At 42.2% G+C, this 23,976-nt stretch overlaps 1 protein-coding gene across 2 annotated transcripts in view; it reads right to left on the reverse strand.

The window, feature by feature from the left end:
• The window catches only part of spop (speckle type BTB/POZ protein), a 70,846-nt gene extending 53,691 nt beyond the window's left edge, over positions 1-17,155 (reverse strand). Inside the window, exon 1 of one of the 2 annotated variants that reach the window (XR_013657594.1) lies at positions 14,536-17,155. Coding sequence is in view for 1 of the 2 variants with exons in the window: in XM_078950994.1 (XP_078807120.1) it covers positions 11,293-11,319 (27 nt within the window). In the remaining variant the exon portion in view is untranslated. Of the gene's footprint in view, positions 1-11,292; positions 11,564-14,535 lie in introns of those variants that run through there. The other variant, XM_078950994.1, reaches the window with a different exon arrangement.
• Positions 17,156-23,976: the final 6,821 nt, after the last annotated feature.

Below are 23,976 nucleotides of genomic sequence, written 5' to 3' on the forward strand. Positions count from 1 at the left end.
AAGACATGTTCTCCTCCGTACCCGCAGGGTTAATTAGAATTGTTTTAAACAGCCACTGCCATGCCTTTTTAAACATTTATGGCTGCATGCATTACAGCTACAACATTAACATATCTGGAAGGTTTAACCTCTTCTCTGCTCCCCGGCTCCAGAGGGGAGCAAAGGAAAAGGACAGTTGACCTCTGCTGCCCCCTGTATTGCAGATGAAGAACAACAGGGGAATTTACGATGAGAGGCAGCAGCCAACTTTGGATCAGAGGAGTCGGAGCCAATCCACCATGCAGGAGGAATGACAATCAGCTTGTATGTTAGCGATGAAAGAGCCAGCCAAAGCCAGAGGCGATGCAGCATGGGTAAAAGCATGCATATTTCACCAATCGAAATACTAAATCACTGGTAGTTAAGCAGATACGATGAGGACGGTAACAGCAGAAAAGGGCATTTTCAACATTTGAGATGTCGTAAATGTATTCAGTCAAACAGTTCCTCTTCTGCACACACAGCTCAGTATCAAGTTTCAGTCAAAGATGCCAGTGTTTATGTGCAGCTTTCAAACAGCTTCTCCAATTTTGAACCCACAATACAAACAGAATTATCCTTTTTGAAAGTGCAGCATGTACTGTGAATTTCTCTGAGGAGATTTTGAGCTTAAAAAAAGGAGACACCGTGATCACGCTTTCAGAAAGTAACAGAGTTCAAAAGAGCTGTCTCAACCCCTTACCTCCCAGAAAAGAAAAGTGTTAGTTTGTCATCAAGCCATTTGCCTGGTCTAATGGGAAGTTCCCCCCCCACCCCCCGTATGAACTTTTTGAAGCCCCAGTCTTTCCCCAGGACATATCGGTGTGTTCTCTGACTCTGAAACACACAAACAAAGTTTTTAAGAGACTTCTAAAGCATGATTAAGGAATGTCCGCGCAGAAGAGGAGGTTTGTAATGAGTTGAGGCGGTGAGCAGCGGAGGAACAATGGCAAAAGGTGCAGCGTGAAGGAACTAATGCCCACAGGGGGCTTTTAACACTTCAGAGGAGAGAAGAATCCATTTCCCCCTCTTCACTCGTTCATCTCACCACCACAGTAAACATGACACACAATAGATGTGCCTTTTTGGCCAAAAGTGAGAAATAGCAGGGATCAAAGCAGCCCAATTATCTTGTGTTTATTAAGTGCCAATTATCGTGACAGTGACAGGAAGGATTCAGAAGAGCCTGGAAAGGCTGTGGAGTTTGCATGTGCTCGGTGGCGGGAGCTTTTTACAGTCACAAAAACGAACGCTCGCTTACGAGGTCAGAACATAATGACTGGGGGACACGACTGCTGCACAGATCATGGCAAATTAAAGCTAATTGCGTATGCAATAAAAAGCAAGGCACAAACACACCAGTCCAGCACACAAAAAAAGCTTCATCAGAGCTGCTCTTGAGAGAAATTTCCCAAAACAGCATTTTTGTAAATGAAAGAGAAATGCCTTCTCACATGCTACTCAGGGATTTTTAAATCAGTGACACAATCCGTTTATGGAGGTGTTTTGCATTCCCATCAGGGCAGACATAACCATTCCACATGATGAAAGTAAGAGTTTAACGCATTATTTTTTATGTACCTTATCCAGTGCAGATTATATGGCTATACAGACAAAAGCCTCCGAGCTAAGAAGAAAAAACATTTGAAACAAATTGGTTTGTAGCCTTCACAGCTGATTCTTTTTTGAACCGAAGAAGCTTCTAAGGCTGTACTTTCCACATGACACCATCAAAATCCAATCATCCATGCATTGGATTTCTTGAATCGTGTTTGCACTGAAAAGAAACACAAACCAAAAAAAAAAAAAGATTACAATAATGTGACCAAGATTCCAATCTCCATAGGAGAATGTCTCAAGCTTATCTGCTCAACGTGACACGGTGTAAAAGCACTGCGTCCCTGGCCTGCATTCGTACGTCAGTTTAAAATTCAACTGTGCAAGCTCTTGGCAGAAAAAGAACCAGGGTTTGAAATAAGCGACTCGTCGCATTTCGGGCAGACACTCGGCAGAATTGCAGGTTACTCCCCTAGGGCGGGTCTGTTAATTAACCCACCTGCTTAGCGTCCTATTTAAGTCAGGTGTACAATTGTTCATTCTCTCTTACCTTCAGCGCTCATTCTTCGCCGGTCTCCGAGCCCGCGGGTCTCCTTCTCTTTCGGCGTCTTGCCGTGTTCCCCCGTCCTTGGGAAGGATGATCCCCATCTTTCTGATGTGGGGTTTTGGTTTCGCCGCGTCTGCTCTCCTTAATTTCTCCTCCGATCCGCGGGCGGCTGACGATCCGTGGGCGGCTGACGGCGCACAGCGCGTTCGTTTCGCCGCGGTCGCGTGCATCTGCAGGGGGTGTGCTTTCCGCAATGTTCGGGATGTCCGTGCCCCCCGATCAGGAGTAGTCGGGTCTTATCGTCTGCCGTGGTCACCCCAATTATCCACGGTGAGCGTCATGCGGTACTTTTCCCGTGTAGTTTTCTATGGCTGCGTCTCACTTCCTGTTTACTTCGGTGACGTCACGCCCCTAAGGACCCTGGGAATTGTAGTTTTTTCCGGGTCCTTTATGATGCACTTCTGATTCTTTTTCTGCTGCGTAGTTCTGCGTCGTCCGGTTGTTTTATTTTTTTTTCAGGGGTTGTGGGGTCCTTTCTGTGGTTGTGAAGGCTGGCAGACCTCGTTTGGACAGGTTTCTCATGCTGGCTGAATTTATCGTGGCTTTTAGCATTTGTTTTCTATTGCTGTTTTGTTCTTTGGGAGCTGTGTGTAAATCTTGATTGTCTTTAATTTGATGCTGGCTTTATTATTATGGCGGTTCTTCTGTTTGTTTTCTTCGTTGTTGTAGCTGCTGGTTAGTTGGAATGTGAATCAGTGTCTCTTGGACCCGTCTCTGCTCTATGGACATTTTCCCTTATGATTGGTCTCTCTTATGCAGCGTCTATGGCTCATTTTATTCACTCAGCGATTCTCATTCATTGCCCCCGCACGTTCTGCTCCGCCTGTTTTTTCCCTGCTCTGTGTACCCCAGTGGGTCCTGCCCTGTCCTCAGGGACTTGCGTCGGCCGCATTAGTGAGTGTGTCGGTCTCGTCGCGGCCTTGTTTTCTCGGCTGGGGGTAGTTCGATCCTGGGCCGCGTGTTCCTGTTCTGGATTTTCGTGTTTTGCGTTTGATCTTTCCCTCTCTATGCCTGGAGTGGTTTTGTGATGACTGTTGTGTCTTCAGGCTTCCTCCACTTGTTCTCCTGTGTCTGCGCCTTCTGGTTTGGGGGAAAAGGATTTAAGAAGAGTGGTTTGTTTTTGACCGGCCGCCAGAATCTACAGCTCTGATGGTTCTTAAGGGGTCGTCCGGTTATTCATCCTTGGAGATTATATTAAGGCTGTTTCAATATTGAATGATAGTATTGTGTCATCGGTTGACTTGGTTAATTAACACTTTGAGCAACTTCTACCCTGACCATAGGAAATATATCACTTGCGCTCTCAAGCTTAGTTCAAGAGTTAAATCTTGTGTCCACAAGTCAGTCTTCGGTCTGCCTTTTCTAAGCAGATGGCACTCTGCTAGATGCATCCCCATTTGGAGGCTTGTTATACTCCGCCTCTGAATGCTTAAGGTTCAGTCTAGCAAAAATAATATCAAAACCATGATCCCTCATGGCTCTCAAGTTCTCTTTTGCAGTATCCAGTCGCCCTTGGCTGAATTAAAATTTGAGAACCATTAATATCATATACAAGGCCTCAAATCCAGCCGAGCTGTAATCCTCTGCTACGTGGGATGTTGACCTTCCTCATCTACAAATCTCCTTGGCTACTCTTCCCATCTACTACTCCTACTCCTCGATGGCCTCCTGAAGGTGCGTCCCTCTGAAACTGTCAAAGGTTACTTTTATCATTGGAATATATAAAACAAAAAATTGGTGTTAAGATTCCGTGCAGGTCATATATTTCACTATTATTTCACTGTTGGAATTTGTAATTATGGTGGTTTCTAGGGTGCGATAAATCCACAATGGGTCTTTACCTTAACTATCTACTAAATTTCACTTTCTCAGATTTGTTTTTAAAAGCACTGTTATTTAATTTATCTCAATCATTTTGAAACTGATCAGTTTCTGGGTTATTTATATATTCTTGTCAAGACTAATACTGCTTTGTTTTTTATCTATGCATCGCATCCTGAGCCTGCGAACCCTCACGCCCCGATCAGCTTCTCCGTTTCCAGGAAATGATGTCACCCATGCATTCCCTGATCTGGTGCGGCAACGATGACTGCTCAACGTACCTATTGCTGCACTGAAAGTGAAGGGGTGGTGGACCTCCTCTGCGTTCCAAGGACACTTCTGGCTTGAATCAATCTATGTCAGCTGCAGAATGAGTGTGAAATTCTTGGATTATGAATGTTGAAAGAAAAAATTTGTCAGGTGGAAGCCTCAAAATTTAGGTTGCTCTAAGTTGTATCAATTCAATCATTTTAATTGGTATGCCAAATGGGAGAAAACTTTGTGGCCGTTAAGCTCGTTGTGGTATTGTCGTTGGAGTTCGTAATAATGGCAGTTATTAAGCCTGCGTGAGTAGCATGCATAATGTGTATATAATGGCGTCGAGCCCGTCATAGTGTGATGGCAGCTTAGAATAATGGATTTTACTAAGCTTGTGTGAATATTATGCCAGATGAAATGTTTATGGCCGTTAACCCCGTCATAGTATGTGATGGAAGCTTCAAATATGGGGTTATTTCATTCATGGCATAGGATGTCATCGGGAGCATTGTATTGGATGTAAGTTTGTGTCATCCTAGGGTCGTCCATGGCGGCTAGAATTATAGTTCCGCCAGCGTTTTGCGGACGTGGGCTTTACGTTCTAAGATCAGGTAGGAGTACTTCTTATGTCGGCTCCCATTTCATTTCTTTCCCTCTCTCTTTGAGGTAGTATGCTCCCCTGGTGAATGGGAGCGGCCCAACGGTCAATGGTGCCGGGGTAAACACATAGCAGATACACTAGATAGCATGTTCCCTTCGTAGAGTGGTTCTCGAACGGGAGCGGCCCAACGGTCAATGGTGCCGGGGTAAACACATAGCAGATACACTAGATAGCATGTTCCCTTCGTAGAGTGGTTCTCGAAGGGAGCGGCCAAACGGTCAATGGTGCCGGGTAAACACATAGCAGATACACTAGATAGAATGTTCCCTTCGTAGAGTGGTTCTCGAACGGGAGCGGCCAAACGGTCAATGGTGCCGGGTAAACACATAGCAGATACACTAGATAGCATGTTCCCTTCGTAGAGTGGTTCTCGAAGGGAGCGACCCAAACGGTCAATGGTGCCGGGTAAACACATAGCAGATACACTAGATAGCATGTTCCCTTCGTAGAGTGGTTCTCGAAGGGATCGGCCAAACGGTCAATGGTGCCGGGTAAACACATAGCAGATACACTAGATAGCATGTTCCCTTCGTAGAGTGGTTCTCGAAGGAAGCGGCCCAACGGTCAATGGTACCGGGTAAACACATAGCAGTCATACTGGAAAATGAAATGAAATGAAGTGAAAATGGAATGCAGCCGAAAACACACCTCATCTTATTTACACACTGATTATACATTCACATTTTCTTCTTCTGGATGATCTTGGCGTTGGGGGTTTTTGTTACCCTAAAGCGTAAGGAAAATAATTATCTTAAGAGAAGTCCTCCCTCAAGTAGAAGCCGCGAATGATGAGTATAAAATGCATGGTGTTTAAATTGAATCAGGTTGTGTAATCTTGTTGGCTCCCCTCCAGTCTTCTTTTTCTCTCTCTCTCTTCAGATAGTATGCTCCCCTGGTGAACGGGAGCGGCCCAACGGTCAATGGTGCCGGGTAAACACATAGCAGATACACTAGATAGCATGTTCCCTTCGTAGAGTGGTTCTCGAAGGGAGCGGCCAAACGGTCAATGGTGCCGGGTAAACACATAGCAGATACACTAGATAGCATGTTCCCTTCGTAGAGTGGTTCTCGAAGGGAGCGGCCAAACGGTCAATGGTGCCGGGTAAACACATAGCAGATACACTAGATAGAATGTTCCCTTCGTAGAGTGGTTCTCGAAGGGAGCGGCCAAACGGTCAATGGTGCCGGGTAAACACATAGCAGATACACTAGATAGCATGTTCCCTTCGTAGAGTGGTTCTCGAAGGGAGCGGCCAAACGGTCAATGGTGCCGGGTAAACACATAGCAGATACACTAGATATCATGTTCCCTTCGTAGAGTGGTTCTCGAAGGGAGCGGCCAAACGGTCAATGGTGCCGGGTAAACACATAGCAGATACACTAGATAGTATGTTCCCTTCGTAGAGTGGTTCTCGAAGGGAGCGGCCAAACGGTTAATGGTGCCGGGTAAACACATAGCAGATACACTAGATAGCATGTTCCCTTCGTAGAGTGGTTCTCGAAGGGAGCGGCCAAACGGTCAATGGTGCCGGGTAAACACATAGCAGTCATACTGGAAAATGAAATGAAATGAAATGAAATGAAGTGAAAATGGAATGCTGCCGAAAACACACCTCATCTTATTTACACACTGATTATACATTATACATTCACATTTTCTTCTTCTTCTGGATGATCTTGGTGTTGGGGGTTGTTACCCGAAAGTGTATGGAAAAATAATTGTCTCAAGGAATTGAACGGAGCCTTATGCCAAAACGAAGTTGTGAATAATATTGTGAATGTCATCCTAAAGATGTTGTGAAAACCTAAAGATGTCGTGAAATAAATGTTCTTCTGCAAGAGTTGTCTGACTGAAATAAGCGACTCGTCGCATTTCGGGCAGACACTCGGCAGAATTGCAGGTTACTCCCCTAGGGCGGGTCTGTTAATTAACCCACCTGCTTAGCGTCCTATTTAAGTCAGGTGTACAATTGTTCATTCTCTCTTACCTTCAGCGCTCATTCTTTGCCCCTCCCTCCTCCCCGGCTTCCACCTGTGGGCTCCGTTACGGGGGTTGTTACCCGAAAGTGTATGGAAAAATAATTGTCTCAAGGAATTGAACGGAGCCTTATGCCAAAACGAAGTTGTGAATCATATTGTGAATGTCATCCTAAAGATGTTGTGAAAACCTAAAGATGTCGTGAAATAAATGTTCTTCTGCAAGAGTTGTCTGACTGAAATAGTTTTCCAGTTTCAGATAAATATAGACACCTTTTTGTTTAATTTTTATTTTTTTGTCTTGTTTTTCTGCCAGTGGATTCTATGTTAGTATTTTTGTTCTCCTCATGCAGTCTCGGTCATCTCCAGGTCATGGCTCCGTCTTCTGGACTACGAACATGGGAAGACCAGAACATAAAGGACTCCAGGTTCTTCTCGACTCTGAAGATACTGCACTGCTCACATGGATGCACTCTAGATACAGAAGAATCAAAGATAGCTGCTCCACAGAACGCTTCACTGCTTGTAATCATAAAACATTGTTTCAGCTGCAAGTTCCACCCTTGTGGACTGCTGAGACGAGAGGACAAGATACAAAAGCAAGCATCAAAAAGGGTCATTATAATGTATAATGATGACTTTTGTTCCTGTGATTCTTGCAAACAAAAAGATCGGAAACAATCAATGGTTGAAACTATCTACACATCTAATCTAGTTTAAAATTAAATACATTTTAATGCATTTAAGTTCATGTTGAAATTGTTTTATTTTGAATGATCAAAACAAACAAAAAAACAAAGTAATGTATTATAACAAATTTTGAATGATTTGTTCCACTCTGAATAGTTCCACTCTACAGAAACTACAGTATGTCCTATAGAACAACAACTGAAAATAGCGTGATCATAATTAAAAGACCACTGGGAATATAGAAGAAGGTAAAAAGGATGACCACAACATTATGCTAATTAAAATTTAGATTAATTATTGAGTCCTCACTTGTTGGCCGTCACCTTTAAAAGCTCTCACATCGAAAGCGTACGCTACATGCGTTCAGTCCGAGCAATTCAAACAGGGGTCTGTCTGCTTGAGCTGCTTTTGCGTCGATCCCGACAGGAGTTCTGCTGACAGATCACAGTGGGAAGCTCTAAGATGAAGTGTCAACGCTACTGTAAGATCCTGTGTCAAATCCCCTGTTTGGATCTGAGGGAGCAGGCAGCCAAAGAGAGAAGTGGTGAAGGAGTGCAGTGCATATGCAGTTACTCCCACCACTGCTCATGCAGGAGACCCTTCACTGTAATCCCCTGCTTCTTAAGAATGTGGGCGCAAAAGAAGCTGACAATGCCGTGCAGCACAATCACCACGCAGAGACACAAAGAAAGCATGCAAAAAAAATTCACTAAATCTCTGCTTTCACCAAGACTAATTTATTCATTGACTGTACTGCCAGTTATGTGATCTAGAAGTGCCAGCTTTGACTAAAAGATAAAAAATAAAGTAGACACTTTGTGCAACAGACCAAAGACCTCTTCAGCAAAGTAAAGCGGCAATGACAAGAGAGTCAAACTTTAGTGACTTTTGTGCACTTTCTCTGTATGTCTCAGCACAGACATGAAACAGAAAACTCAGTATGAGTTCTGGCATCTAAGAGGACTCTTCTTCAGTTGACTAGCACTCAATCTTTCGTGTCCTTTAAACGTGTTTGAAAGACATGGCATGTGAGACTCTGATGAAACCCAGAGGTGCAGAAACTACTTGTGAAGTTGTGTTATTTGGGTAAGAAACAAGACTACCAGTGATGAGTGAGGACTTCCCCAGCGGCAGTGTTAAAAACTAAACCAGGGAGTGAGGGGGGGGGATGTTGGCAGGACAGACAGACGAGGAGGGAAAGAAGCCAAGAGGAATAAATAAGGAGAAGTGAGAGAATTTTCAGCAAGTAACAGACTCCCTGAAAAGAGAAAGAGAGGTGTAAGTTCTTTAGTGCTCACCCATGACAGTGAGGTGACAGTGTGAACGTGTGCAGGCAAACACGCAGCAAGGATGAGGCCATGCATGTGCTGAGCTCAGCTAATGCCCTGCTGCCTTCGCCAGTGAGGCATCAGGAACCTGGTTTGGCAGAGAATCAGCTGCAGGTCGGATCGCTCGCTCTCACTGTTGGAGTGAGCTGGCCAAGGTTGTGGGCGTGCAGCCACTCTGACAGAATACCAAAAAGAGCTGGACGGCGGTGGAAGTCAATGCAACTGAAGACTGGATAAGCAGCTGCTAAAAAGACTGCGATGGAAAACTTTTTTTTTTTTTAAAGCTAACAGAAAAACATGTATCTTTACATTTTAAATTAAAAAGAATCTTGTCAATACCTGAGAAAAGTATTAGAATATGAGTGAGGAAAAAAACGTGGTCTGTAAGAGTGCACAGGTGTCGCTCAGATCAAATCAGCAAAGATTTACAAGTTTTTTTTCCAATTTAAAATTCCACTGCAGCATCAGCAAGGAGTAAAGTTTCTCACACCCTGTCAAAAAAAGGACTGAAGGTGATGAGGAAGGTGAGAAAAATGATGCCTGAGTTGGAGTCGGAGAGAAGGTGGGGGAGTGGGAGTGATGCCAAGCTGTTTAACTGAGCAGGGCATCCATATTCAGGAGTGAAGCTGAGGAGCACGGCCGGCTTACAGAAAGAGAGGGCCACCAAGAAACGGGTTGGTCTCTCTGCCCAATACCACCTTATTTCCCTTGCAACCATAGGGGCCCAAGTGAAGCACAGGTAAGGCCTTGTGTGGACTGAGTGACCCCCGCCCCCCTGGTGTTCCAAACAGGAAGTGGCCAAAGCCAAAATCCAATAGACTTCTATAGAAAAATATATATAGCTATAATTACTCAGTCATTCGATAAGTCAGAATAACAATTCCAGCTCTGAAAGTCTGTCTTTAGTGCAAGTTATACACTGACCAATGTGATGCCTCAATAAAAGTCGGTGATCTTTTATAAGTAGATGGTCATGCTGAACATTCAAGGCGGTTGATTGACAGATTCTCCCGGGGGGGTGTGGTCTTCTACCATGCTCACTGCTGCTGGAGAGAATGGTTTCGATGAAAACGTAGACTCAGACCGACTCGGACGAACGGGCTAAAGAAAGGGGTTAATACAGGTTGGATAGGGGCAAGCGGGGGCACGCAGGTGGCCATCAGGAAATATCAAAGCAATACAGTGAAAACGTTCATGCACATTTTTTAGGGCATTCTGCGAGAGACGGGTCCTAGTAAACACTAATGCGACACCAATGTGAAGGTAAGTAAGGGTAAAGTAGTTCAGATACAGTAATTGAGACACAGGTGTGTCTTTCGGATTTTACATTGTTGACAAAAACTTCAAGATACACTTGCTACACCCACGACAATCATTCATCGTCATCATGACGTCCCGTGAGTTGGCCGCACAAGCCTCAACAAGCCTGCAAAACGCACCTGTGCTCCCCTTAAGATACACCCACTTCTTTCTGCGACCCTCTGCGGGCCCAACAACCCAAAAACCCACAGCACTCATACCCCCCCCCCCCAGTATGAGTTCATGTGACTGAAGCTTTAACAGACCACTGTCACGGTGAGGTGGGCTTGAGAGCCGGTAGGACCCAAATGCAGAGACGGGAGGCCAACGGGTTCAGGACTAGAGGGTTTTAATAACAAAAAGCGCTGCAGAGCAGGATAACAAAAACAAAACAAAAACTCACTGTGGCGTGGCATGGAACATAGAACATGGCATGACGGGACGACGAGGCACGAAGACGTTAAGAGACGTTAATGGACCAGCACAAGAGGAAGGCAGAAACAAGACTTATATACAGACAGGGCAGACAAGACACAGGTGAACATGATCAGGGCAGATGGGGACCAAGGACGTAAAACTCAAAAACATGACACAACAGGAAACCTTTCAAAACAAAACAGGAAAGAGAACCAAACAAGACAGAACAAGAACTAAAACAAAAACCAAGACAAAACAAACTCAAACCACGACAACCACAGTCTTTCCTTAAGTCTTTCCTTAATCTGCAGTAATTACAATTTATGATCAACAGCTGATGATGGTTTGCAGTTGGTTTGCAAGTGGAAGAGTTTCTAGTGGAGGAGTCAACCGCACAGCCACCATAAATGTGCAGCACCAGTTTATCAACTTAAAAAGATCTAAACTCCATTTACCATTTACACATCGATTCTCACTGTCTGATATAAAACAGACAGACGGAGATGCAGTCTTTCAAAAATATCTCTAAAAGGGGGAGCTTTAGGAGATATTGTCAGAGCAAACATGACTATTGACAGGCTCTCGTCCAACGTCAATACCATTTGATTATGTTAACACTGACCAATAGCTTTCTACTTTATTAGCCACGCTCCACTCACCCACATAGAATGCTTGATCACCTCCATCAGTAACCGAAGGAGCACACACTGACAAGCTCACGCCCACAGCCGCAACTAACGGCAACCAAAACGTTTTTAGCTGCTGATTTTAAAGAGGACTGCGCCGAAACGCCGCCTTAACCAGACCCTCCGGCCCCCTCACACCCGTACCGACTCAGTTAGCCTCTGGCTACAAAGCAACAACAAAAGCGCCATCTGAGCGAAAGACTTTACAAGGAAACTCAGTGAATACAAAACAGCTTGCAGCAAAGGGTGACAACTCTCCATCTTCCCTCTTCGAGCTGTCAGAGCGGGAGTCTGCAGGGGGGGTTGCAGCTGTTTTCTCTGTAAAAACAAGGAGGGAGGAAGCAACGAGGGAGTGTCAAGAGACAACTTACAGCCCACCCAACAGCCTCAGAGGAGAAAAGCCGCACATTAAGCCAGAGAGAGAAATGATGCGGCCAAGTCTAGTGGAAGGCGGAGGGTGGCGGGCTGCCACTGCCGCCTGAATCCATCTCCATTAGTAAGTACAGATCAACAGAGGATCCAGACTCTGAGACATGCTCTCTGGAGGGGGGCTCAAGGGCTAACCGAAACGGACGGGAGGGGTTCATGGGATAATGTCAAGCTTTCGGTTAAAAAGAATCCGCCGTCATCATGCAGCCAATACAGTAAACTTAATTCATACCCACAACAAGCTGGTAAACATGCTAACACAGCCCCAGCTCAGGTAGTTTTTTGATCATCATCCTCCATTTCTAACAACAAAGCAACACATTTTTTTCCTCCTCTTTTGTCCTTTTATTACACAACCATGTTTATTAGACAATTGCCCACACAAAGTGACACTCTCAGCTGTTTCCTATGATCCAGCAAGATTTGAACCAAGAATGTCAGTTTCCTCTTCTTCTACTTTTGTTTCATTAACTTTTATCAAATTTGCATTTGCCCCATCCCCTGGAGAAGCAGTGAGCAGCAGACACAACTGCGTTCAAAAAGCGTTTGGTGGTTTAAGCCCCCAATCTAACCCCTTAATGCTGATTGTCAAGCAGGGGGGCTTTGGGTTCTATTTTTAGAGTCATTGGTATGACTCCAATCATAAATTTGAACCAACAACCTGCCAGTCTCAGGGCAGAGAATAAATGGACTCTTACCATTGTTGTGGAACTCAGGTGTTTGAAATACCGCTAATGTCACGAGTTGGTAGAACAGCAAAATCCTGAAAGGCTTAATCTTTGAGAAAGAATTAGCAGAGGATCTCCAGATTGCCAACAAATACATGAGAAACCAACAAAACACTGACCAGCAACACTTTGGAAAAGGATTATTAAGGGGAACTGGCTGCCGACAAGATTGTGCCCAGACATCATTAACCGGAAATGATGGATTGGATTTATCTCCGCTTTTCAAGTCACTCAAAGCGCTTACAGTGTGTCCATTTTTCATTTACTCCTCATTCATACTTGGTGATGGTAGCTACTGTTGTAGCCACAGCTGCCCTGGAGCAGACTGACGGAGGCGTGGCTGCCAGTTCGCACCTACGGCCCCTCTGACCATCACCGGGGCATTCATGCACATTCACACACCAGTGGAGACACACTGGAGGCAAAGAGGGTGAAGTGTCTTGCCCAAGGACACAACGACAGTTGGCTGGGAGGAGTGGGCATCGAACCGCCGACCCTTCGACCATTGGACGACCCGCCCAACCGCCTGAGCCACTGCCGCCCACATGAAAATGGATATGGAAATTTTACAAGTATTAAGAATTGTAGCACCTTTTATTGAAAATTATTGATGTAAATAAAAAGGGTTAGTGTGCAAGATGAGCTTAAAATTGGACCAAAAACAACAGTAAGCTTTTTATTCCTTTCAAAGAGGATACAAACAAAAGTGTTTATATACACCAGAGCTTTAGCTCTAGTCTTTACTTTTCCTTCGAAAACTGTAACTTTTCAACACAATCAGCGTATTCTGTCCCGGAGATAAGCGGCTTTTCGACATCTCCCATGTGAGACATCTCCGATAACTGTCGGGTCGCCAGTAAAATTTGCCTCTTTGACCAAAAAAAGGAGTATCTTTGGGCCGAAATAAGGGAAGGGGTGGGGGTACACCTCCAGTCCTGGACTTCTGGATCCGGCTAATGATGTCTAGGAGCCATGTTGTTGATGTAAACATTTTTCTGTTTAAATGAAAGCTAACATTTTGCAGTTATTCTTTGTGGAAACCTTGTCCAAAAGAGACATTAACTAAACAAAGTGCCAACATGGAGTTTAGAGCCAAACTTCAGGTCTTCTTTAGCAAAACGTTTATTTTGAATTTGGAATAAATTCAAGGAGACAATTATTATAAATTATTCTCACTACTACATACATACCTTCATTTTCAAGTTTATTTGTAGACTAAATGCATCAGAAAACACACATCCATTAGTGTTATTATATCCAGTGCCATATGGTTTCAGTAGTCAGATATGGAAATGCTGGAAGAGCTGCATTTGAATCTAACCATTTTTTAAACATTATAAATGTTTGTATACTTTCATCTCTGCCTTTTCTTATAACACTTTTTTATGTCTTTTATATATTGTGTACTCTTGCACCTGGTATTGTATTGTGTTTTTCTTTTGGACTGTCTGGATAACGAGTCTGCGTCTATCCATCTATCCATACATCTATTCATCTGCATTAGTTCTGACCAAGAAGCTTTGTGAAATGTGATTGCAGCAGCTCAGAATCACTTAATAATGTCAGGAATAATTAAAAATGTATCCCATTATCCATGACAGTGAAGGGCATTATTCTTTTAACCACTGTATGAGTGTGCTGCAAAAGCATCTCACACACACACACACACACAAAACAGAACTCTTCTGGCCCTTTCCAATAGAAAATAAAAGAAAAGCTTTAAAAAAAGATAAATAACAACCGTGACCCTGTCCTGCTGCAGTCCAAAATACACCACTGAGCATTGGACTAAACTAACACTCATTGCTTTTTACCTTCGGCCCCACATTTGTTGAAGTGTTTCGACACAAAAAAGAAGGACTTCTACAAGGTTACATTTTACTTTTTGGACCATTAAAAAGAATACTCAGACATTGATGCATAAATAAAATAAAACAAAAATGTAACAAGATTTTTTTTTTTTCCTGCAACCTTTGGTCTGTTGTTAAGGTGCTGGTTCAGAACTCTCAAAGAGTGCTTTACTACTTAAAGAATGTAGAAATAGTCTGGAGACACTCACCTTTCTTAATTAAGCCTCTGTTCTGCATTGATGCTGTTCTTTTTCTTTTCAGAGGTCTAAATTCAAATTGGATTCTAAATGATCCAGAACAATCAGAGTAATCGCCAACCCCATACTCTGAGACAGAGAGCTCACTACACTGTCACAAATGTGCAAGCAGTTGGATCTTTTTCTCCAGCGGCAAGATGAGAGAAATGGGGAGACCAGCTCTCCCAAGAGGGATTGTGGGAAGATTGGAGCAGAACACATGGCAAGAATGGGATGGGGTGTGCTCTACACAGCACACTATTTAGAGCTAGAATCCCTCTGAGACCCAAAAAACAGAAACGGGATGGAAAGTGAGATTCACAACACAAGATGGTCCCGCCTTTTCTAAGGAGCGATGCGTGTAAAATAGTTGTAAGTTGTAAGGTCAAACACATTCACGGATTTTGTAGGAATAAATTGAACAAACTAATAAAATCTAGCTGCACAAAGCTTTTAGAATATTTGCATACTTGAATATTTGGGTTGTCCTGGCCCCTAGAGGGTTGTATAAAAGGGGCTGCATCTCAGTTGTCTTGCAGTTCCCTTGAGGCTTGTATGTCCAACTTAAGGGATGCCATGAAAATAGAACGTACCATTGTTGTGCGTGAGGTAAGTGTAAGTATTTGTAAGAATAATGTAAGTGACACACTATTATGATGTACGGGTAATGCTGTAATGCGATGCCCTTACGTCGCACTTTAGTCCTGAATCCTCTATGACCATGCGCAAATGCTGCCCATGCATGCTACACTTTCTAATGAAACAGTTAGGCTGCACGCAAGGAGTGCATATTTATCACTTGAACAGCACTAACGGGCCTCTTGCGTAGTGCGCATTCTTTAGTAGGTGTCATGATCAGAACACGAAACGGACCCAAGTGCTGGAACCCAGAAGGAAGAGGCAGGTAAGTTGTAGGTAAGTAAGATTTATTTCACTGATCCAGACAGGACTATGGGTAGACGTGACTGTAGATCTGAGTGGGCGATCCTGGCGCGGAGCGTGGCTGGTGTTCCAGAGGAGCGTGGCTGCGGCTCTTGAGAGAGGCGAGGCTGGAGTTCTTGGAGAGTGGCGTGGCTGGAGTTTCTTGCGGAGCACGGGAACTGTGGCTCTTGAGGATGGAAGGCGTCAGCGTGTTAACCGTGAGACTGCTGCTGCTCGAGGTGGTATTAGACTGTGGTGACTCTCTTGGCTTGAGATTAAACCATTAGGGTTAACGGACTGGCGAAGACTGCTGGAGCTGGGTCTCCTTATGAAGAACAGAGGCTTGATGAGATGATGGGTCACAGCTGTGAGTCAGGAGCAGAGCAGAGCTGGGAGGGGGAGGAGTCTGACAGAGGCACCATGACAGTAGGGGTTGAAAAATGAAAAATCTGTGCGACCCGCCTGCATCTTACCTACTTCACCCTTAAACGTTGTTTAGCTGTTCACTACCACCTGTCGCCCGCAGCATGCCCGTTAAACAAAAGGTGCATAAACATTTACTCTCTACCCGTACAGGTTCATTGAGAGGTCTCACAGCTCGAATCCACCTGGAGGGGCAGTTGGGAATTATGCAACGTTCAAACCGGGCTCCGAAACACACGTCTATGTAAATGCATGTTAATGGGCTGTTGGGCCCCCATTTTTTTAAAAAAACACACGTTTTTACCACCATTTTGAAGCTCATTGTACAAAATGTCTGGCCATTGAACGCATGGTGAAAGTTAAACCAGGCCAAACCTTGACCAATCAGGGACTCGGACTACGGGTAGCGTCGTGTTGCAAAACTTGGAAGCACCAACCATTTGAAAATTGATCGTGAAGGAGAAATTAATAATTGCGGTTTGTGACTGACCAAAATTCTATGGCACAAATTCTTTCATATATCGGAACAGAGTTGTGAAAGAAAAATCCTGGAGCTAGATTTACAGAATTTCCACTGCTTCGACATGTTGCACCAAGCCTCTTCCAACTGTGATGGCATGCGTTAATATTTGGTAGCAACAGTCCAGTCTGAACACTGTACGTTTAAAGCGTGTTCAAGAATGCCGTTAAGCATGTTTTTAATGCGTCCATGTGTCCATGTAGCATAAGGTTCTTGCACTTGAACTTTCTGGTTTTTGGGATATTTCACAAAAATTGTAAGAAATAATAAACATTTTTGGAGTGCAGTTGAATTAAATAAATTCCAGTTTTCCTTTTGAGTCTCCTACATGAAGCAATATATTTGCAGAATCAAATAAATATTTGTGGAAGAAAAATTCAATTATGTTAAAAGTGACAGAAGAGGTCTACATAAATGAAAGACTGGAAGTTCTCGTTGGGGGAATGTTTCACAGCAGGAAAAACGAATTTCCCTTTTTGCCCAATCAGGACCACAGGGGGTTGTACACAGCCTCACCGCATTCGCCTGTGATTCAAAGAGACTTCCGACTCCCACCTAGTTTCTCCCGGGCCGCCCCCATTCCCTCACCCAATCTCTCCTCCTCCACACGCCTTGTTGAGAACGCCGCAGGGCAGCGAGGGGGAGGGAGGCAGCCTGATAACCAAGCGGTCACATCTGGCACCCGCAAATTCTGTTCCACACAAGTTTGCTTTTCCTCCCATAACCCAATTAAATATATAGAAATAGAAATAGAAAAACAGGAATTGAAGGCACCTTCATATCAAATTCATCAACTGGGAGGGAAGCAAACGAAGACTTCTAAAAAGGTGGCGTCTTTTTTAATTAAAATTAAAAATGTCCCATGCTTCTCTGAATTATATATTTACAAGAAAAGAAACCAACCAGCAGTGATTACTCAAGCCCGTATGGCTATCAGAACCCCACATTATAAGACACTCTGGGCGTATTAGACACACTCTCCACCAGCAACAAATTTGAAAGCCCGGCAGACATAGGTGTAAGAGAAGGTCTTCATTTTGTAACTCGCCAACTTTGAGGCATTCTCGGTTTTCTGCCTAATATGAAATTATATGGATGAAGGTTTAAATAACTTTTTGGCAATGAAAAAAAATCCATTTCTGAGAAAAATGTGTTCAGGATGCAAACGCAGAAAATTAAAACTTTCCTGTGTGTTTTTTTTAGAGGGCTGGCTAGTCTTAAAGCTTTGTGGAGGTGAGGAGGATCCTGCAGGTTCAACATTTTATGTCTTCCTTAATTTGAGGTTTGTCTTGCAACACACACATTTTTTTTTGTTTGCCTGTTTTTTTTAATTGTGTAATGAGCATTTAACACTTACCATCTGCTTTGCTTTCTTGTCCTTTGACATTGAGGATAAAAAAACTTAAATTTGGCAAACAGTACACTTTTTGGACAGCCAACCAAAAGTAGTGATAATAGTATTTGTTCTCCTCGTCCTTACCTTCAGGAGTAGCGACTCAACAGGGGGAAGAAAATGAAACAAACCAAAGAAACACATGAAGCTTAGAGGTTTTATTAAATTTTTTTTTCCCATGATTTTTTCCCAACAAGATTTTTTAAGAGTTTATCTACCGTTCGACTCGTCATGAGTGGATTGAAAACTACTCCATCATTATTATGAGTGTTGCACACCTCCAAAAGCAGAAACAAAGCAGAAATGTACTTAAGAGTATATTGCAACAGCTTCAAGGCACAAATTAGCATTCAGTGTGATTATACGTTACATAAAAAGTATATTTTTGTTTTTCCTGAATTTAAAATGTATTTCTTTAACACTTTTGAATAAAAAAAGTGCAATTTCAAAGAATTTCAGTTTAAATCAGGGGTGTAATAATTATTTTAAAATCATTTCATAATTTGTGGTTGACAATCCAATTTAGAGTGGACTATTAGTTCATTTTGATTCACTGATTTAAAATGGATCCAAGACCTTTAGACCAAGACCAAGATCTTTAGCATCTTAAATATAAATGTAAATTAAATATGTGTACAAAAAAACTAGTAAACCAGAATTAATGGTAAATCCATTCACATTTTAGTTCAGCCCACCACATCCAAAAAATCCAGAGGGAACATTATCAGAACATTCCACCACACTGTATGATCACGTCTTTGCTAAATTCCGTGTTTCCACACATTGGACTGTAACAATGTCTTTGATAAGTTTTGCTTTGATCTGTCTTGCTTTGGGTTTGTAAATTGTTTTTATGTAAAGGACTTTAGCAGCGAAATAGTGCTCTAAAACAACGTTTAGATTTGATTTGATTTGAGTTTTGTGAAGTTTCTTTAGTCTGAGCTCTTTCGGCACAGACGGAACTCAGGTGCTCCGTACATTGAAGACATTTATGCCCTTTTGTTGCATCATGTTAAGATGTCACGATCAGCGTAATTTGTTTGGTAAAAATAAAAGAAAAAGCACTTTTTCGTCCTTTTTCTTTTCTTTTTCTGAAAAACAACTGACACAATTACAGAAAAATTTCACTGTAGCTCGTACTTGTAGTATTACGATTTAACACCCAAAATTACTTATGACATAGGTTCTTTAGAGAACTTCCATCTATCAAATAATATATTTTTTACTTTTTCTCATTATGAAACAAAGGTTATCAGATTTGAAAACAATGTCTTTAATTAAACACGCAATGGAAAAAGTCTGTTTTATAAACAGATACATCGTTTCTAAAAGAAAGAGTTTTACATAACGACTATTTAACTCACGCATTGTTACACAGCCATTTAAGGCTTAAGAAACATGAAACACTAACAAAGCCATATGGACTGTTAATTAACATGTGAAGCATATGGGGGCTGTAATTATACCAAGCCCATTGAGACAAATATATCTTATAAACAGTGGATGAAAAAACAGAATCAACAATTTGAATGTGAGGAGCTGTAGAGGATCTGAAGAAGAATTCAAGATGTTTTTCTGAGTCATCTTAGCTTCTGAAGTCACTGAGCGGAAAATCTTTGATCAGAAAACTGAACTGAGAAATGTATCCACAATAATATGCAGGTTAATGGTTCAAAATACATTTTTCTGAATTGTTTTATGGTATATAGAGCTATCTGTGTTGCATTAATAATGTTTCTTTTAGTGATCTGTCGGGCTTTGCTTCACCTCCAGCAACCCTGGAACTCTGACTGAGACAACACAGCTTACCCTTTCAACGTAAAATACATTTGGGTCAGAGCTTTTTCGATAGTTTCTCATGCTCATTTCTGATCAAAATGTCCTCATCCAAAAAAGACGTGATGGGCTGTAAGGGGTTATTTAAAGAATGCCAAGTTGATTTGTAAAGCAGAAATACTCGGTCGTTTGATCTAACTTTGATTCATTGTCACATTTGAGTAAATAGAATTTAAGGCTTTAAGCATAACTGGAGTCTATACGATGTTTTCCCTGAAAGCATCTCACAATTTTACAGCATATCTAGAATTTGACCAGAGGATTGCATTTAAGATGATCTCCATCCTTCTCTGATGTAAGACACATATCTGCGTTGTTTAAGAAAAACATATCTGAAATCCCCTCCTTTGTCTTTTTATATCTGGATCCAATTCATATTTAGTATAAGAAACCACATTTTGGAAGTTTCCCAAAGGAATTTATAAAAATGTCAGCTTTTATTTGCATCTCAAACTTCAGGCAAGGTCCTCAAACATTGCATCAGGATCTTATATGCAACTGTTTTTTGAATGCAGAGAAAGGTTTTTCTCTGCATTCAAACAGTACAACTACAAATGTAAAAAACCAAACCCACACTCGATGACAGTAAACAAATTAGTCACCCTGAAATTATTAATGTTTTATTATCTATACATGTTTTTTTTTTTTATTAAAGTCAATTTCTTGCTTCTTCTTATAAGAATGTTTAGGATCTTTTCAATCACACTTAAAGCCAGAATTTATGGCTGACATTTATAAGTGACCATGGTAATGGTGATGGGAAAACTGTAGTTGTTCAGAAAAAAAGTAGAGCTTTTGATGACCTCTGCCTTCTCTTCATGACAAAAGCTGAAGCTTTTGAGGAGAAGTTCACTACTGAAACTCAAAACAAAACAAAAAAACATAGCAAATGGCACATGTGAAACCAGATCTGTTCATTCATAGATGTCTATAGGTAGGCTATGTTTGGTCAGCTTGGACTTCAAAACCAGACATCAAAACTGCCTTTCATCTCCATAAATGCTGACAACAAACGACAGGAGAAGAAAGGATTTTGTAAAAATGGAAACAAAACAGCTTTGAAAGGACAAAGAAGGTGAGAAATCAGAAATGATCAGTGACACGCTTTATTCATGGAAAATCTGAAGATAATAAACATGTACAGATGCATCCAAAAGAAGACTCAAAAGTGGTTCATAACACTAACATTGTAAATGCCACGAATTAAAAAAACTTTACTGCAGAAAGTTTCGATCAAAAGCTCATTTTTTCCTCAGAAGCCAATGAAAATAATAATAATTTAGGCACATAAACTATTAAAACTATTGTATCTTAAAATATTGCAATGTAAGACAATCGGCAAACAGGTCACAGAATAATAATTAGATAGCAAATACCTAAATCAGAGCAGTTCTTTTTTATCATGGAAAATACCTTTTTCCTTTGTTTTTTCTGGATAAGACAAAGAAATGTATTTGTTTTCTCATTTAAAAGCATCTTCTCATTAACATGTCACAGTCACTCCTGCAGGCATCCCTCACATGAGAATACCAGCAGCTCTAAGCCACAGGGCTGCTGGACTGTTTGGGTTGGGGTAGGGGGACTGGGGGCTCTGGACGTGGCCCTGCTGGAAGCAGCAGGTGCAGAGAGGAGTGTGGCATGAGCACGAGCCAGAAGGGACAGGAGTGGGCTGAGGCGTGCACACCTGGTGCAGGAAGAGCTGGAGCCATGACTCCCGAGCAGAATGTCCAGACTCAAAAACAGTTAGGCGGCCTGCAGAAGCATGGAAAAACCCACACTAATCCAACTTTAACTAGAACAAGGAGAAAATATTACTGTAAGGAACGGTGACCTTGAGAGTGTGCTTATGCATCTAAAGATGTGGTCTAAATGAGTGGTGTTTTCAAAAAGCAGGATGTAAGCAGTCTGAATTTGGTTCTTTTAAAGGAGCTTTTGGCATTCAGAGCACAGCAGCAGTGTGTGCTCTGCTTCACTGGAGGAAGCCTTTCTTCATCTGCGCATGGATTCATCTTTGTTTTGCTGTGAGAGGAGCAGAGCGCTGTGCCAGGCATCTGACTCCAGCCTAGCCACACCCACCCATCCATCGCGGCTCTAAGTGAAGGACGACAATTAAATGTTTTATTCGGAAGTTGCTTTGGTGCATCCAAAATACTGAAAAAGTCAGATATTTCTCATATACACACAGGCCACGTCATTATTTGAATCTGTAGAATTTAAACAGGATCAAATCTGTCTCTGAAGTTTGCCTGGACATTTATTTGGTAGCTTTATTTTTTGTGATTCATTTCATGGCATTCCCTTTTTTAACTGTAAACCTGCAATAAACTGTTTTTAACATCAAAATTGACTGTATGACGACATCATCCATAAAAAATTAGATTCCTTCCAGCTCTACCCAAATGAAGTCAGTTCAGTTGCCATTTTTCCGCAATGCAGACACCGTAATGTTGGGGTTATGCTGGATAGGGGCTGGTCAAAGAAGCATTACAAAAACTGAAGTGAGATGAAAACAAGGTTTTTATTGAGTCCCAGTAGTGGTGGAGGGTTCTCGCTTGCAACGAACGTGGTGTGGGTGGGTGATGAAACGGATGAGCTGTTGGTCTGGTGGAAGTTGTCATGACTGAAGATTTGGATGCTTGATTGGTTTCCTGTGGAATGACAAGAGGTCTACAGTGGGGAGACAAAGTTGGTATTAATTCCTGGAGAAGTAAAACACAGAGTGGATCAGTGTGAAGATTAAAGCATGGTACTTGGCATAAAGCTCGGCTTGAGAGCTTAGCGTGGGTCAGTTTACTCTACCGCAGGAAGCAGACGGACTGACGTCGGCTGAAGGGTGAGGTAGTTCAGGTAAAAGCTGCAGGCTGATGAGCTGATAGGGAGCAGGTGAGCAGGTCGTTAACAGGTAGGTGTGGGAGGTGACCAGGATACGGACAGTTGGAGCCAAATGTCATCAGTAAGCAGTGATCAGTCCGAGTCGGTCTAAGTCAACGATTCGATGGCACCCACCAATCAGGTGTGAGCTCATTAGAAGGTAATGCGCGCAACCAAAGTATTGGATTGGGACTGTAACGGCAAAATCAAACAACATGGGACCAGATCAGGGTAAAGAAAAACCTGATTAGGAGGACATCCCTATTTCACAATTTTCTAATACCATAATTTTCAGAAATGTGTAGATCGTACAGTGTAAAGCTTCATTCACTCCGGACATGTTAAGTGCATTCAAGAATGTGGTAAATTCTTTGAATGCACTTTTAGCCCACTGTGTTCACACTAGACTCTCACTACCTGATACTAGCGCATGTGGCCAACTTGCAAAATATCGAAACGGTGAAAATCTCCTCCATGACAAATTTTCAAACGGTTGGTACTTTCGTGTTTAGAAAAGGACTCTCTCTACCCATACGTCACTACCCAATCCAAGTCCCAGATTGGTCAAAATTCAACTTGTTTAACTTTTAATGCACATTCAATGGGCACATGTTATGTTTGTAGAGCCCCAAAACTGTAAAAAGCACTCAAATAAGCGTGTTTGCATTGACTTTTCATTAAAAGCCGTCGCTTAAAGGCGTGTCGCTTAGGCCGCTGAGAACATAGCGTCATAGTCATTGATATCACAGCAGGTGGTCTGAGGTATACTTTTGATATCTTCTCTTAAATATTAGTTTGAATACAATTAAAAATGAAAACTTGACACTTTCAAAACATCCTTTTTGTTTTTTAAATCCGTAATTTCATCTCCTCGTTTTTTTTTTTACACCTATCAGGTTTCTCTACATAAATTCTGTGATAGCTAATGACAGGTCATAAAGATCAGCCTTTCTCACGCAGCCTTCAAGTCTTACAATGTCCTACCCAAGAAATCTTTCACTTTCTAAGCCTAATTAGTGTCTGATTGAAAGTGAAGTTCAGGACCTGATATAATTTGTCAGGAACTGAGTATAAGACCAGAAATGTGAAGAGACGGAGCAAGAAATGAGACGGAGAGGAACAAAAAAAAAAAACCAAAGACATCCTTGTCTTGGTGAGCAGACTGGAGAAAGAAGAGGTGACACCTAACAACCGTGCAGAAGATATGACTTAATTAACAGTAAAAGCTGATGCCTGCTCCATTCAATGCCTCCTTTTTCTGTTTGTATCTGTTGAAAAACACCAGAGGTATTTCTTTTACTCTGTAAAAAACTGTTATAACCAAATAAAGTTGGGATCAAAGGGTTGCATAGATATGAACTACCTGAGACTATCCATTAATTAACAGAGGTTCAGATACTCACACTTTTCTGAGAAATGTTTATTTTCCTGCTTGTGTCGTTAGCCTGGA

This window comes from Oryzias latipes, chromosome 8, assembly GCF_053564925.1.
Source record: "Oryzias latipes strain Hd-rR chromosome 8, Olatipes_Hd-rR_3.1".
NCBI classification, from domain to species: Eukaryota; Metazoa; Chordata; class Actinopteri; order Beloniformes; family Adrianichthyidae; genus Oryzias; species Oryzias latipes.